Here is a 16774-nt window from a genome sequence, read left to right as displayed (position 1 = left end):
CATTTTCAGCGCATTCTCCCTAGTAACTCTATGGGGATAGTAAAGTCAACAACAGAAAGTGAATGGCAAGTCCCAGTAAATACACTGGGGAGGAATGTTCTGCAAATAGTTTTCCCCCTGTGTAATTACATGAATCCATGTGTGTGCACGTGGCAATACAAATACCAACTAATATTGCTGCAAGGATCAATATAATATTCCCAAGACACCTAAAAAACCAATACAAACTACTTTATTGTTAAAAAACCCATCAAGCAACGAATACACAATACAGCTATTTTTATTTAATACTGTTTTTGAATGCCCAGTCTGGGTTTGTTTAAATTTAGAGAAAAGGGCACCTGCAAGGTTTACTACAGAAGATAATGAGAGTAGATTAAAAAGTAATTGAAGTACAAGAATGAAAAGCAGAACAGTTACATTTACAACATGTTAGATTTACTCTTCTACTTACTGCTGTTCTCCTTCATATAGGTCCACATCTCTCTCTCCTCAGGACTGTGAGCAAATGAGCAGTTTCCATCATACTGACATTTCTTGCCGGAAGCAATATGATTGCACAACTGGAACATTAATTTTAAAAAAATCCTTAGGAATATAAAGCAGAATGGATGCTAGTAGAATTTTAAATTTTTTAAAGTCTTGGAATCCAGAGTTTCCCCTCCCAGTCAAACAATTATATAATGTGAAAAATAAAAATGTTTATCTTACAAAAAACCTCATTTATTATAGTTAGAAAAAGAGAACTGCTGGAAGCAAGTACTATGAGTATTTTTTGCCACACTACCAGACCACAGATATGTATAAATTATTTCAGAAATATTTACTTCCACTGACAAGTAAGGGCTTCAGTAGTAACATGAGATCAGTGCTTTTCTAAGGCTGAACGTTGTAGAAACACTATGAACATTTTCCTACCAACTCCCATGGGAATTTCTGCAGAACTGATGAAACCAGCCCAATTACTAATATTTCCCAGTTACTGTTATCTCTCTTCTTAACCAAAATGTTAGTTTTAGGTTAACATACATCAAACTGCAAAGGCACTTGCTTCTTTGCAGGGAGAGGACGAATGGTCATCCACTTCTTACGTTCATTAGACATTACCAGCACCACACGGCGATCTTTGCTCCATCTGGAAACCACAAGCATTCAATGAAAGAAAGCATTACTAAAAAAAGCCACCATTTCTGCACAGAAGCAGAACCAGAAAAGCTCAGAAAGGTTATTTTTAAAGCTTTAGCCATATATTTAAGATTTAATGAAGTCCTGCTGAAACTTGACCAAAACTGTTAATACCAAAAAAAACCTCCAAAACTGAAACACAAACACTTTGGTAGCCACCTAAGTGTTTCTCAGTACCAATTATTAGCATACTACAAATAGATGACTCTGTCATACTTCAGTATGTTTGGTTTTTTTTAATTCCTTGTATGAGTCTTTCCTAAGAAGCAACAGTTTCCCAGAGGTTTTAAATGGCTGACAGAACAGTAGAATTTCCACTGTTTGGTCTTACTTACGGGTGTCTTGCCTTTGCACTACAGTATTTTTTGTTTCTGTCTGGCTCACTAACTTGACCATTTCTCCAGCACTGCCCACAAACAAACTTCATCTTCAAATTAAGCGATCCATATTTCATTTGGTTCCCAAGAATCTTAAGCCAAAAAAATAACAACAACAATAAAAGGTATTTTGTATCTGCAAAGAAATCCATACATAATTATGAATTACTCCCTATGGCAGAAGTTTCAACACATGTTGGGAGGCAGATATTACACTGCATGCCTTGTAATAACTCAGCTTGTCATTTAAAACTAGACATTTCTTAACAAATGCATTTTTTTATTGAACTTAATTTCTTATTTAGGTATATGTACCCTGAAGTTGTGACAGGTAATATGTACAAACAAAACACACAAAAGTGCTACATATTGAAAAGATAATTAATTGCCCTAGAGCAGCTAATTTTGAACTTATATTTACATTTTATGTTTCACCTGGGACAGAACAAGCAAAGCAAAAAAGGAGTTGCACAGCAGCAAAGCAGGCATTTTAGTCTAAGTGAGCAAGCTGAATAAAGCCTACAGTGAAAGAGATTATTTGGAGATCATTACAAAAGTAATTTCTAAAATAAGCTACATGATACACACATAAAAAAAGTATTATCACCAGAAATTTTTCTTCAAAGCCATAATAGGTACTTCAAAGACATGTCTGAGAAGGGACACGGAGATTTTACAAAGGCCACAGACACAGCACAAACTAAGCATAAAACCACAGAATTAGTTGAATGGAAAAATGAAAATACCTGTGATCCATGTGCACTAGCTTCCATGTTCTGCCAGTATTTCTTTGATTCTTGAACTATAGTATCATGTGAAATACCTGTAAAGAAAGGGGAACAGTCTTTGAGTACTTAGGACTGTTGCAGCCTTACAGACATGCTCAAACTGGAATGCTACTGAAGCCCCAAAGCTTTTATCTGTTTTTCTTTTTGTATATTGTGTAAGTATTCACACACTTGTGATATACATGATATACATTTACATCATGGATATCCTGTTACATCCATACACACACAAATACACACTCTTAAGAACATCATGAGGGCATCCAAAACAGAAATATTGTCTGTATCATCCCAATGGAAAGAATACAAGCTTTTTAAATTACAGATTGTTCACTAAGTTAAGGTTCATCTTTGAGTATTTAAACATAATGTACTAGAGCTCAAATGTCAGTCTAATTATAAAAGCTACACTGTCTTATGTACCATGGAAAACCTCTCCAAAATGAAAGCTGAGAGGCACTAGGTTGCTCCTGCTTGCCTCCTGCACTGATCCCAAGCTGCTAATTTCAGAGGGAGTTGAGAAAATGAAGGAGTTGCAATACAATGAAGAGTGAAGTGAGCATTTTACTAAACATACCTGATTCTTTTTGCATTATCCAGACTTTAAGCTCTACCAGACTGTGAGCATAAAAGCATTTATCCTCTCGTAAGCAGCCGTAATGCACTTCATGTCTGCACAGATCAAGCTGACAGCGAACTTGGAAAGGGCGGATTTTGGAATACTTCACCATAGTCTCTCGCAAAATGTGGACAAGGCACCTGTTTTGAAAACAGTCAAGTTTACATATTCTTTAAAATAACCATCCTTCATCACAGCTTGTTCAAATATCCTTCAATCACTTTTAACTTGAAATCAGAAAGTCAGGGAAGCTCTCAGAAGGAGGTCACATGTAAGCATCGTTTCTAGGCTGAGTAAACACATCAAACAGTACTCCTGAGAATCCAGAATCCCTCTTCTGCAAAGCCTTACTGAATTCAATCCGACCGGATCCCTGGTTTCCGAGAGGGAAAGCAGATCATGTCCACTTTCAAGTATATATCCTGATCTAATTACTAACCCACGTACTACTTCTTTTATAGAGCACCATTTAAGGAAGAGGTGAGGCATAACAGTAACAGCCTAGCACTTGTAGCAGCAGTGCTTCCTCAATACAAGAAAACGGAGTACAAACAAAGCAATTCCAATGCTGCCACTTACTTTTAAATCATACAAAGACAAAAGTCTATTAATTCTCTAAAACTTATACTATTACAACAATAAAAACTTTGTTAACTTTCCAAGAATAATTAAAGACACTACTCACACTGGTTTTTTATCAACTGAATTTATAAGGAGCATGGTCTATTTCATACACTGTAATTAAGGTAAACCTGAGTTAAAACTACAGCAAAATAAGCAAAATGGATCAAAGAAAGAGCAAACTTATGAATTCCTGTTTTAATTTAACATTACACATCTATTTACATCAATACAGCTCACCAGGTAGATAAGCTATTAACAACCTGACACCAAACCCCATAAGATTCAAAGATGAGGGTAGACATCACTAATTTTGAATGACTGATAAAGAAATAGCTCACTTTAATTTAGTTACATTTGTCAACCCTTGTTCTTTAAGTCTGTCTTGCCTACACTGCCAAAGTGTAACAGTCAGCAGGGAAGAGAAGTTAACCAACAGGTAAGAAATGTAAGTCAGTATTAAGAACTGCCTTTGCTTTTAAATTTCAACTTATAGAGATGGTATTTCAAACATACTTGTTATCTTCAAAGTCATGCATAGCAGGGTGAGAACAAGATGATGAGTTATCCTTGTTCCTTTTGCTTATTATTCTGGGCTTGTGATCAAAACATTTCTGGAATATAAAAACAAGTAATTAGACAGTATGTATTTTAGACAATTAAAAATATACCTTACCTTAAAGATTTTAACAGATATTTCATCTAGTCTCTAATCTAAAGGCAGCCAGATTATTACTGAAAATCCATTTCAAAAATTACAAAATAGTTAACCATGAACCAAAGCATTTCTTTCCACATAGTTTCATTATCTATTACCATTTTTATTGTGTTACGAGAAATTAAGCAGCACCTCACAAAGAAACATAAATAATCCATGGTATTCTTGAAGAAGTTGCGACACAGTCAAGTTGATCTTTCCAGGTCCTCCAAAAAGAGCTTCTCGACTGAAGGCTCCTTTGCGCTCCAGCGTCCACACGTCGATCTCCTCTTGGCAATAGGCAAACGTGCAATGGCCTGGGTACCTGCATTCCTCCTCAGCAGCAACATCTCAAAGGACAGCATTGAACAGGACATTGCTTTTACACAACTTTCATTGGAAATTCACCTTAAAATTTCCACTGTATCTGTTTCATATACTTTTAATAAAGAAGTTATATAGATCTGTTGTAAATGGGTCACTTAAATCTAACAGAAGCAAAACCTTATGCTGAATGACTTGCAAATGTAAAACTCCTCAAAACAGCTAATGAACACCTCCATCAACTATCCTGCACTAATAAGGCAACAATTCTGAGAACCCAGAATACCCTCTGCTCCAGTAAAGCTGCTCATTAATCCATGAGTCATCTTGCTTACATCATAAGTAGAGGTTCATACTGCAAAAGTGAAAAAAAAATGCTTCTTTGTTGCTAACAGTTAATCATCCAATACTCAAAAGCAAATTTATTCTTCATGAAGAACGGTACAGAAGTACACTGCATATTCTCTAAATAATCATATTAATGGTCAAAATATGGCTTCTCTTACAGCCTTTGAAATTATAACTAACCCAGAACTTCCTTCTCCACCTCCCATAAGCATAAATGAAAATTCCTTCTATACTTCACTATGGAAAAGCTAAACTGTATTACTTTGAGTGTAGGCATCACCATTTACTCTCTGTAACACGTACCTTTACATATATGATATGGTCCCACATACTGTGTCTTTGTTGGTCTTGGACGTATTTTTTTCCATGATTTATCTTCCGAGTTTTTTATTCTGCCAATTAAAATATCCTTCTTACATTTATGTTCTAAATTGGGATGGTAAGCGTAATCCAATAATTTAGGACCTGAAACAATCAGAAAATTGCTTGTATTTGCATAAATTGCATCAAACAATAACATGTCCATACACAGACTGGCACAGAAGCCCAAAAGAAAAGTTCACAAACACACTCTATAGAATTCCTACTTGCGCCAGCAGCTCTGAAGAACCAAAAGTCATTAACCACCATGTTGAGCAGCATAGAAAAAAACCCCCAAATACTTACAAAAGGCAGTCTCAGCAAGAAAAACCCACAAGTTATTTTATATTTGGGGAGGGATGCTGTGTTACAACCTTAAAGTTACTGTGGGTCAGCAAATTGCTGCATTTTTTCAAATTCCAAAGTATCCATGCCAATAACACTAGTTTAAAACTTAAATTGCTTATCCATATTAAGTCAATGCAGATGAATTCCAGTAATCAGTAAATGGCTCTCTTCAACATTTATTTTATCAGGAGAGGTACTATGTTCAGAGACAAAACATACTCGGTAAGAAGTTCACATGTGCCAAAAAGATAAATGCCAATCCCAAAACTTTGTGATTTTGGAAACAAAAATACACCTAGCTTCAAACTCGGTCTTTAGGATGGTACTAAAGGAAGAGCATCTGAAGATGAGCAATGCTCAGTGAATTTTGCTATTTGCAAGACTGAAAAACAAGACCATGACGCAGTTTTCTCTGGACAAGAAGATGATAGAACAGTGTAATTTTCAAAAGGCAGTAAAAGCAGGAGACACTTAAAAGGCTTTGATAGAGATGGAAAGAAACAGAGGAAGTAGATGCATTGACACAAAAAGTGAAGCTAGGAACATGCCAAGTACTTTCATCAATATTTTACAGCTCCAGCTTTAGCAGAACATGTTCTATGGTTTTTCAAACTTCACTTTGTGGATTTTTCTAGTAAAAATAATTTTAAACTAGTAGAGAAGTTCTTAAGGGTACAATAGTCATCCCCTAAAGGTCTTGATACAATTCTTTATTAGTATATCAATATCAATGATACCTTTAACTTTAAACACAATGCTTATTTTTAAGATTAGTTTTAATAGAAGCTATTGCCTTTAGAATATGGCTCTGTTTAACAGCAACAGGTCAGGTCTAAAAGATTAGTTATATTAATGACCAATACTGGTTAAGCTCCTTTAAGTCAATACAGTGGAGTTAATTATTACTAAGGTTTGAAAGCCTCATGATTATGATTTAGAATTAGTTTGAAAGAACGATAAAACAGATGGGATGTGAAGGTTACCAGTTACTTTGAACTGCAGTTCAATTCCCCATGGCCAATCAGAGAGAGTACTGCAAGTTTTATTTAGTCTTGAGCAAAGGTGTCATTCTTCACAGTACCCTGGGGTTTGGGAGGAAAGTGGATACAGAATGTGAACGACCTTACACACAGAGAAAGCATTTGGTGATTCATGGTGGGTTTAGAAATCAAGAATCTATTAGGACAAGAAATAAAGACAAGAGGAAAGAAGATACAATAGTGGTTGAAATACTTCACCAATCATAAGATCATGCTACATCTGCAAAGAACAAGTCAGGATTAACATGGTTTAGAAGCCAACAGTGTTAAATTCTGAAGATTTTACATGTATGCTTTTCAATTAAAAAAAAAAAAAATCAAGTCTAATAGCTCCTTACCTTTTTTGACAAAACATAACTGGCAGGCCTGTCTTAGCTCATGTGTGCCTTCCAGTGGGTTCCTTCCTGCCAGTGCTGGAGATACAGGTATACTAGCAGTTGTACTGCTAAAAACATTGGAGAAGTCATTTCTAGTTTGGCCTGCAATTCCCATGTAATTTTCAGACCCAAACAAACTACTAGGACCATTTATCTGTTGAAAGAAAGCATATTTTAGTTGATACATAGAATTTATTTATCTACAGTTAAAATTTAACCTACTGAAATTTTTCTTCAAAGCCATAATAGGAACTTCAAAGACACGTCTGAGAAGGGACGCGGAGATTTTACAAAGGCCACAGACACAGCACAAACTAAGCGTAAAACAAGAGCCAACCAGGTACAGGCAGAACAACAGCCTTTGTCAGGCTGATTATTACTCCCTCCTGGCTCCTAAGGATGCAATCCTTCATGCAGTCCATCCTTCCCCACGCAATCAATGCCAGCAGCATGACTGAAAATGCACAGCACAACTGCAATACAGAGAGCAGACAGATCCTCAGACACAAGGTGGCATCTGCTCTGTTCCTATACTAGGACAGTTCTTCAGGATGCCTAGTGTTTGGTGCTCCGATCATAAGTGATTTTAGATTGGTTATTTTATAATTCAACAGTATTTTACACCAAGTTCCTCAGAATGGGAAAATGGTTGTGACAGTAGTCAAAATTTGCATACATACAACAACCTCTGTACATTTTTTCTTGTGTTACTGTTCCTGTGAGTTCCCATACAAGTGTTCTCCAAGCCAGAACCCACTTTTAATGGGAGAAGTGCTGGTTTTTTTTAAAATAGATACTTCAGCTGTAGAAATTCAGATTTGTGTAAAGCCTCCAAGATGTTAACATATGAACTGATGTGAACAAAAACATTAAAAATACGTACAAACAATGGGGAATTATTGCTGCTAAGTGTTGGTGTTCCATCTCTAGAAGCTGAACTTGCGATGTCTAAAGGAATAAAAAGATATTTTAATTATAAGAGTTCCTCAGAACATCCCATGCAAAAAATAATTTACCATTCCTGAGAAATATCAGAGGTTTGGGTTTTTTGACAAACACCAAAGGTTTTTTGTTTGCTACAATAATTTTTTTTTAAATTATGTAAATGTCCCTTGTAAACATCTGGACTGAAAAGTTATTAGGCAATCATCTTCAAAATATACACCTGGTTACCACTAGCAGTAGCTTCACAGGCAGATACTAAAACAACATGAAGATACTTGTACAGTACAAAAAGGGTAGCAAGATAAGCCATATGTGACAATGAAAAAATGAGGAGAAGAAAGAGGGTAAGAGGATACTTCAATTTTTGATTTTATTTTGTAAATTTGGCTTTGTTCTGAAGACAGCATGGTCCTGTAACACTGGTAATTAAAGACAAAACTCTATTTTATCTTTTGTAGTTCGTTATTTGTATCTTGTTATTTCACATACCTGGCTTCACTACATAATTATAGTCTGTGTAGTTTGAATCCAAGCATGTAATACTGGTATCTTTTCAGAGTACACAGTTATATTACCCTTTTAGAATTCTTGTTTATTGCCAAATCATGACAAATGGCTTAAGGTGTAAGAGCAAGTTTGTTTAAAATAAAAAGTTTGAGGGAATACTGTTTCTTCTTTAAACTGATTCACCTGAAACAAATAAATTTACATAATAGATACAGAAAAACTACACAGAGGGAGCTTGGAGCATGCTTATGCAGACCCCAAAGAAACACAAAAGTTTTATTTATGAATTCTTGTACACAACCAACACTCAAAAACTATGAGCACAGATCAAATGTTATGTGTTAAATATTACTGAATAGTTGTGAAAACTGATTTGTCAAAAAGAAAAGCCACTTGGCTCATGCACAACTCTCATCATCATGAAAGGTTAAATATTAAGACTCATTTCTTACCTCTTTTTGGGTCACTGATTGAAAAGGTGCTTAATGGTGAACAAAAGTTTTCCAGCGAAGAAGCCAAAGGCTGTGAAAAGATTTCTGAAAGAGAAGCTGAAGGAACAAATCCTGCAGTAACTGGCAGTGTCCCCAACAAAGAGGCAGAGAAAGGTACACTAGGAGCTACACTTCCTGCAGGAATAGGTCCTCTGGCTCCTGTAGTTTGCTGGAAAAAAAAAAAATTTAAAAAGAATGTTCAGACCAAGAAAGAAAGTCCTCAAGAACATAATCTGCCATAGTATTTCTTTTAGTCAAGTTTCTGTGAAGTTTTTATAAATCCACTGAAAAACATCACTAAAAGGTACACTACAGTCCTGCACAGAGCTGCAGTAACCAAATCCTAAACAATGCCCTAGGTGCAAGGCTTTATCCACTCATCAAGTACCTTAAAGGTTCAGTTACCAGACACTTACTATGTTTGTAACAGATTTGGATTTTTTTATCGATCAGATCACAGCTGAATTTCCAAATTATGTTAAAAACACAGACAACAGGGAAGAGTAGGAAGAGCCAGTTATCAACAGTATTTGTTTCTAAATAAAGAGAATGTAATTCAAACTGCAGTACAGCAAAGAGGTACGAGTTGGCTTTGAGGTAAATCCTCAGATCCAATCAAATGATAACATGTTCTGCAAAGGCCAGGTCACATTCTTTCCTCCCATGAAAAATAACATATCCTTCTGTACACTTTTGTTAAGGACATACCAAGTGAGGGAGTTTCCCCTCCCTTCTTCCTGCCATCCCAAGAAGCTCCCTCCCTGTCTGGATGTTGAGTGAGTAGGTCTGCACAGAGTCGGCCCAATGGGAAACTCCACGTTCCCCCAGTTATCTGCCTGCAATTCACTCAGGTCAGCTGTACAGCTCACTCAATTCTACACTCCACAAGACTGCAGTCTCTCCTGGAAGGCTGCATTTCCTCCTGGCTTTCACTGTGGCAAATGTCCTAGGATCTCTTAAAAATAATTATTTTATCCATTTCCAAAATACTTTCTAAAACACGAAGTGCATAAAACAGAAAATTAGAATGCCAAGGATTTTTGATTTAAAGATTTACAACTGTAAATTAGAGTTGAATGAGGAATTAAAATCACAGCTAACTGAAGAACTGAATGTGCCACAGCCTCATTTAACACTGCAATACTAATGCAAATGACTGGCAGGGCCAGAGCAGGGAGTCAGTAACCTTGGTAATAAGTTCAGACATCTCTGCTCATCAATCAGAGCTCTCATTTTGACTAACAACTGAGGAACTCTGGAGGCTTCACAGTCTACTCTAGGTCTGGCATAACAGTTTAAGTAGGAACAACACCTCATATAACTAGATTTCTAATAGCTCTTCCAAAAATACAAGAAGTCAGACTCATGATGGATCATTTCTATTCCGCCAGGTGGTGGATCTAGACAAAGCTCTGATTGAAGAGATACCAGGGAGCACCCTTGAAGGCCACAGCCCAAGTACTACTCTGCTGCAAAGCTTTTTGCTCATGTTTAACTATAGTTGCTACAGCTACAAGGTGAGCATTCCAACACACTCTTCAAGTTCTAAGAGCGTTTATTTGCACAAAAAAAACCCCTTAAAAACCACGTTAGTCCAGACTTCAAATGTCCAATTCACTTTTCACAGTACTTCCTGTAAGTAGCACTGGTAGTAGCATAGCAGTATTTCTGAAGTAGTAGTAGTCCTACTATCTTTACAGCCACATTTACAAGAATCTGCACCTGAAAAAAACCCAACCTGACTATGCACAAAGACAGCTCAACGTAACTAGGAAAGGTAGCACACACTTCACCACTCGCCCACTCAAAATAGGGAGATCCCGCTCATAAGGAGAGTCTTTTGAGAATGAAAACAGACAAAAAAGTCTTACCATTACACCTTCATCTGGATCAGGCACAGAATCAAGTAACTCATCAAGTTCTTCTCCAATAATTATATCTCCATCTCCACAATCTAAACATGCTTCTGGCATAGAGAAAGAAACATTCCCTCCATTTGCCAACACTGCAGAAGGCAAAGGAACCTTTTCCATCTGAAGAGGCATAACAGTAGGTAAAGGTGGTACAGGTACTGGTGACACTTTAGACACTTCAGAAACAAAGTTTGATGAAAAAGCAGCAGAAACCATCTCTTGTTTCTGGTCAGATAAATCTGAAATAGATAAGATGGGAATGATTGGAACCTCTGTTCAAAGATGTGAGAAGTTCTTGCCTAACTTTTACCCTGACAACATGGAGGGTTTGGTAGTAAAGAAATGTGAGGAATGTTTAAGCAAAACCACATTAAATGTTTTCAGCTTCCAAATAATGTGTACCTTTATCTCGATGTTTAATTATTACTCAAACTAAAACAGACAGAAAAAGTTACCGACCTGATACTTTACTAAATCTTTGGCAGAGTCTCCCCTCCCTATTTTTTCAAGTTAAAAAGGACAGTGTGGAGATGATCACTACAGGAGCAGTTACAATCATATCAGGTTAAGGAGAGCAGAAGGAAATTTGCTCAGACATTTAAATATGCAGTTTTAGAGATAAACAGATCAGACTTTTACCCCAGTACTTTCAAATGGCCAGATGAATTTTCTTCTGAATTTTCCTAACACAATGAGATATGTATGGCATACCTAGCTCCCTAGCATTAGTAATGTAACACAACAAAACTCACCTAACTCAATATCTTCTACAGAAGAATTCTGTAAATGAGAAAAAAAATACCTCTCAGCACTTTCCACAAGAGCCATTAAAAATTTTCAAATACGTATTTACAGACAAAGAATGTAAACCCTCTCAAATTCAGGTTTTATAAAATCTCAAATTTATGAAGTCTCTTGTAATTTAAAGGTCAAATAATTTTTTAGATAAAGCATCCACTTGCAGACTGAAATCCACTCATAGTATCACTAAAAATTTGCAACCAACCAACAAAAGTGAGAGTGATACTTCAGGGAATGAAAGAGTCTGAATGGTATCTTAAATGAGCTATTCCTACATTTCCTCATTCATTCACAGCTAAATTGTCTATATTCATGTGAAAGAAGTTTGTAAGATAAGGATCAACTCCTCTTCACTACTGCTATTCAGACACATTACAAAGAGCAAGATAAATCCAAGTTCAGCTGCTAATGAGGATCAAATTTGGACTCATACATGTAAGTAAAAGGGATTTTATCACAGCACCCTTCATTTTGATAACTGTCAACTAAATAAAATAAAAAATAAACCCATTAACTTTGCTCTTGCCTTAGGACGTGAAAAATAAATATATGCACTGCACTGCATTTTACCGTTTAGCTAACATTTATTCTATAAAGATAACTTCAATGATAATTTTATGTCCTAGTCTGCCATAAGTATACAGCAAAACTGAACATAAAGATCAAAAGAGCCCTAAAGTCCCAAATAACAGCCTCTAATATAAAATGTCAATTGCACCAATGTCCCTTTATCATCATGAAATTATGAAACAATTATTTACCGTAGTTTACAGTCAGCTTGCACTTGGAACATGTAAAACCTTACCTGAGCTGATACATCACTAGAAACTGAATTTGAGGGTGGCTACAAAGAAAAGATACTTCCATTAAATACAAATTTGATATCAAGAGAGGGAAATCTTAATGTTAAATGTTAAAATAAAATCTTACCTTTGCTCTTACATATGCTTTCCTTATTTTTAACCCTAGTTTTTGAGCTAGTTCTTGGGTAAGCTTAATCACACTTTCATCCTAAAAGACATAAATAAAATTTTATAACTTACATGTACTGTCATCAAGCAAAGACATCTGTTTATATCTCAGTCTGTATTCTGCAAGATTCCTATATGCAGGATGTCTCAAAATGCAGCTTTATTCTTTCACAAACACAGGACTGAAACCTAAACCTGAAAAATACAGCTACCTTCAAGTACAAACTATGTTGACAGAAAATGGACAGTATCCCCCCCCCTTTTCCTTTTATCTGGACTTAAAATAATGTAAAGATTTTCCAAAACAAGAGAAATTCAGAGAAGTGTTTTGTTCGGGGGGGTTTTTTTGTGGGTGGGTGTTTTTTGTTTGTTTACTTGAGGAGGGCATTTGTTCCTTCAGCGGATGGGGGTTTATTTTGTTGATTTGCTTTTACACAAACTGAGGGCCATATTCCTGATTACCATATGAGCTGCTACATGACACTGATGAATATTTAATGAGCACTCTGTATTTTGGGAGGAATTACATCATACAACTACAAAAGCTAAGTTAAAAAGTCATCATATTTCCCTCTGTCCTACAGTTATAACTACCCATTTAAATTAAGATTTAGTATTCAGATCATGTCCTACAGCTAGAAGAAGCTATTTATAAAACTTATATAAAGGCATATTAACCTTAAGCAAAAACGTTCAGATCTGGAGGTGCAAAGTGAGGATCCAAAGTCAAAAGTTACACATCCAAATAACTGGTTTATGTCTTTGGAAACACAACTGAAACCTTCTCCTTATCAAGAGGCAAACCTATGCCCAACACTTTGTCTAGCGTCTCACTGTAGTTTTGATGCAGAAAGGTGAGGAAGCAGCAAGTCAGTGTTCTACCCTGTGATCAGTCTATTTTGAGCAAAGCATGTTAAGATTCCATCAGCATGTAAGTTCAAATCAGGAATGCATTTCTGAAATGAAATCTCGTAATCATCCTCACTCACAACATTTTGGTTTGCATTATGAAGGGTCCCAGACAACCAAATTGGTTTTGGATATAATTAAAGCCCTGCATGAATGCACTTGATGCACTCCCGCTCTTAAAAAAACCCAAACAAATAAAAAACCACAACCCAACCACACAAACAGTCACGGAAAGCAGATCCCCAGGACCAGCATTTCAGTCTACAGATCATCTCCTACACCACACACTGCCTGCTAACACAGACAGAGCCCAAGATCAGGGGTGCACAGCAAGTGATTCACATGCACTGGTAAGAACGTTACTAAACATTTGGAAAGCTAAACTACAGTTATCAAAAGAATTGTACATTATAATTATGGTGGGTTTCTCTTCATGTCATAGAGAATTTTAAGCAATTAATTAAGTGGTTCTAGTGCTTATTGCAAACATTCATGGCACTTGACCCCACCTGCATTTCTGCTGAAAGTTAACACAACAAACTGGGCCTGGGGACTAATCTCTGCCCTCAAGTCTGCACTTCTACAAGAAAAAATAATGCTTAGAGGAATAAAAATAATTTATTGCATTAAAAAAACTCCAAACCAGAAGAAACAACCTTGGTCTTGAAATAAGTACAGGTTTCAAAACTTCAATAATAATCACCTATATACAATTTACCCACCTGTGGCACAGCAAGAGAACATTTTGCTACAGCATCATAAGCCTTTTTATACCTTCCCAGTTCATTCAAAGCTTTTGCTTTGCGATAGAGAGCTCTGAAATTGTTTTCGTTCAATCTTAATGCTATCTCACAGTCTTCTAGAACTTTTTCATGCAATCCCTAGGAGGAGAAAGAAGAAAAAAAGACACTAATCAGAACTATTATCATGGAAATAGTGAATTCGAACTGTATTAGACAGGTATTGAAACATTATCAAGCATTCACCAAGGCCACTGTACAGTGCATTTGTAAGGTTTGCTAAGTCACCAAATTAGGCAACTAAAAAGAAGCGGGGCCATAATTATGTAAAATCCAGTAACAGTTACAAAAGAAAATTTAGCTTTTTCACAAGAGCCATCTTGTTCCATAGAGAAAGCAGCCAAGTCAGTGCAGTCAGCAGTGGAAATGGATAAAAATACTGTTCATCAAATTCCAAGCCTAGTATGACTCTTTTATGCTAATTCTAGTATTAGTAACTAAAACCACCTCAATTATACTTGTAAAAAGCTTTTAAAGAACGTGCCAAAGTGATGATTTGAAACATGTCAGTCCTCAAACTACCATTAAGAGCTTTTCACTCACTAGACTTTGAGTCTTCATACCCTGTTTGCATCCTGTCCTGGAGAAATCCTAGTTTAAACAGAAGCTTACCATATTTGAGAAACACGCGATCCTGTTCACGTGCAGCTTTTCTAAAACATCATCAGAAACATGGATTTCTTCAGAATTAGCATAATCAGCTATGTTTATAGCTTCTGTATAATGACTCAGTGACCCTCTCCAATCACCTTCTCGATATACGTCATTTCCTTCATGAAAAAGATTTCTAACAAGATCTCGTATAAATAACTGGAACAAAGAAAAGAAAAACTCATCAACAGCAGTTTCTTGTTTATTGTCCATACTTCCAAAGAAAATTTTAAGTAGAAAATTTATACTTGTAACTTCATGGAATCGGAGTGAAATGCAAAACTTTTGTCTGCATTAGTGTTTTTCTTCTGACATTTTTCCAATACAATCTCAAAGATGTATATATATGTTCCACATATTCTTTCAGCAAGCAGCAGCCATAGCAACTGGGAAAGCAGCAGAACACAAAAACTGCTTTGCAGAAAGGGTTTTTTCATCAAAATGTGAATGACTGTATTTTTATCTAATATGTTCTAAAATCCAATGAAATCACTTATCACTGGAAAAAGAACTAAAAAGACAAGTCTGAAAATACAAGCCAAAATTATGCAAAATCATAACACATACAGAAACAAAATATGTTCTGAAGGCTTCTGTGACTGAAGACCTTTTATCTTACTTTTGCTGTGCTACTCTGAACTTTACTCAGAATAGCACATTGCTTCATTCAATTAATGCCCCAAATTTATCCCCAACACCAGTAGAGAAAGACTTCATCTGAACTGCTGTATGAGTAACTTCAGGACACCCAAATACCTGAATAATGTTAGTAGTTGTACAGTTCCAATACTGAGACTTTTAAAATTACCAGTCATACTATATCATTACCTAAATGATGACTCAAACCAACATTAAATGTAAGAATATAGGTCCATATTAAAAACACTTCTAGAAATTAGAAAGTCATTTCATTACCTCATATTGTTCTTGTGTCCCTGGATAGGGCAAAGTAGATCTAGAAAAAAAATCACAAACTTCACTTATTATACATATCTGTTAAAAGACAATCGCTCTGAGGAATGAATGATGGTTCTTAGTAATAGCAGCCTTGCTTCTGCAACAGGCAAATCTCTGAATTTTGCTCATAGCCTGCCCTGAACAAGGAAGAGTGCTGTAGATGAGTTTTGATTAAAAAACTGTGCTTTCTCATTACTAATGGCTCATTTTCTTTTAAAGTTACATAATCAGTCTGAGCTCTGCTGTTCAAAATGTATTAAGGTTTTGAATGCTTTGAGAGTTTTAGACATCACTGTTGTTTGTTTAAAAACAATTTCCTTCCTCTCCTCCCCTGTACAGAACCATGTTAGAGATGAGGGGAACTGCAATATTCTTGTAAGTACTATAAAATGACAAATTATCTGTCAAAAACCACATCACTTTTAATTAAGTCATACCAATGACACAACAGGAATTTTAAGAGCTCTTTTATATGACATGCAACAGAGATTTTCTCTAGCACAGAAAAGAGGTCTTTACTGCTACATCTTCAGGAAGAAAAGCAGGAATCCTTTCCTTTTGCATACAGGTTAACTGAGATTCTGTTTTTAAATGGTCAGGGTTTGGGGGGGGGGCAGGGGAAGCTTTTGTTGTTGGTATTTTTGTTGGTTGGTTGATTTTTTGTTTTGTTTTTGTTTTCAAAGAATGCCTTATATGAACAGTGAACTAATATGAAATTTCAAAATTATTTTAAGATAGCCAGGAT

At 36.0% G+C, this 16774-nt stretch overlaps 1 protein-coding gene across 4 annotated transcripts in view; it reads right to left on the bottom strand.

Annotated features, from left to right (window-relative positions):
* The window catches only part of ZC3H7A (zinc finger CCCH-type containing 7A), a 28010-nt gene that overhangs the window by 4254 nt on the left and 6982 nt on the right, over positions 1–16774 (bottom strand). For all 4 annotated transcript variants that reach the window (XM_048320835.1, XM_048320838.1, XM_048320837.1 and 1 more), the window contains 18 exons: positions 15988–16027; positions 15034–15231; positions 14344–14502; positions 12672–12752; positions 12547–12585; positions 11693–11720; positions 10899–11179; positions 8989–9196; positions 7968–8032; positions 7046–7238; positions 5263–5424; positions 4441–4637; positions 4107–4204; positions 2928–3109; positions 2309–2385; positions 1521–1654; positions 1030–1135; positions 455–563 (listed from right to left, as the gene is read on the bottom strand). In XM_048320835.1, the coding sequence (XP_048176792.1) occupies positions 455–563; positions 1030–1135; positions 1521–1654; positions 2309–2385; positions 2928–3109; positions 4107–4204; positions 4441–4637; positions 5263–5424; positions 7046–7238; positions 7968–8032; positions 8989–9196; positions 10899–11179; positions 11693–11720; positions 12547–12585; positions 12672–12752; positions 14344–14502; positions 15034–15231; positions 15988–16027 (2357 nt within the window). The remainder of the gene's footprint in view (positions 1–454; positions 564–1029; positions 1136–1520; positions 1655–2308; positions 2386–2927; positions 3110–4106; positions 4205–4440; positions 4638–5262; positions 5425–7045; positions 7239–7967; positions 8033–8988; positions 9197–10898; positions 11180–11692; positions 11721–12546; positions 12586–12671; positions 12753–14343; positions 14503–15033; positions 15232–15987; positions 16028–16774) is intronic.

The sequence above is a fragment of the Corvus hawaiiensis genome, chromosome 16, assembly GCF_020740725.1.
Source record: "Corvus hawaiiensis isolate bCorHaw1 chromosome 16, bCorHaw1.pri.cur, whole genome shotgun sequence".
Taxonomy (NCBI): Eukaryota; Metazoa; Chordata; class Aves; order Passeriformes; family Corvidae; genus Corvus; species Corvus hawaiiensis.
Note: the sequence above shows the minus strand (reverse complement) of the source record. Positions and strands in the feature narration are given on the sequence as shown.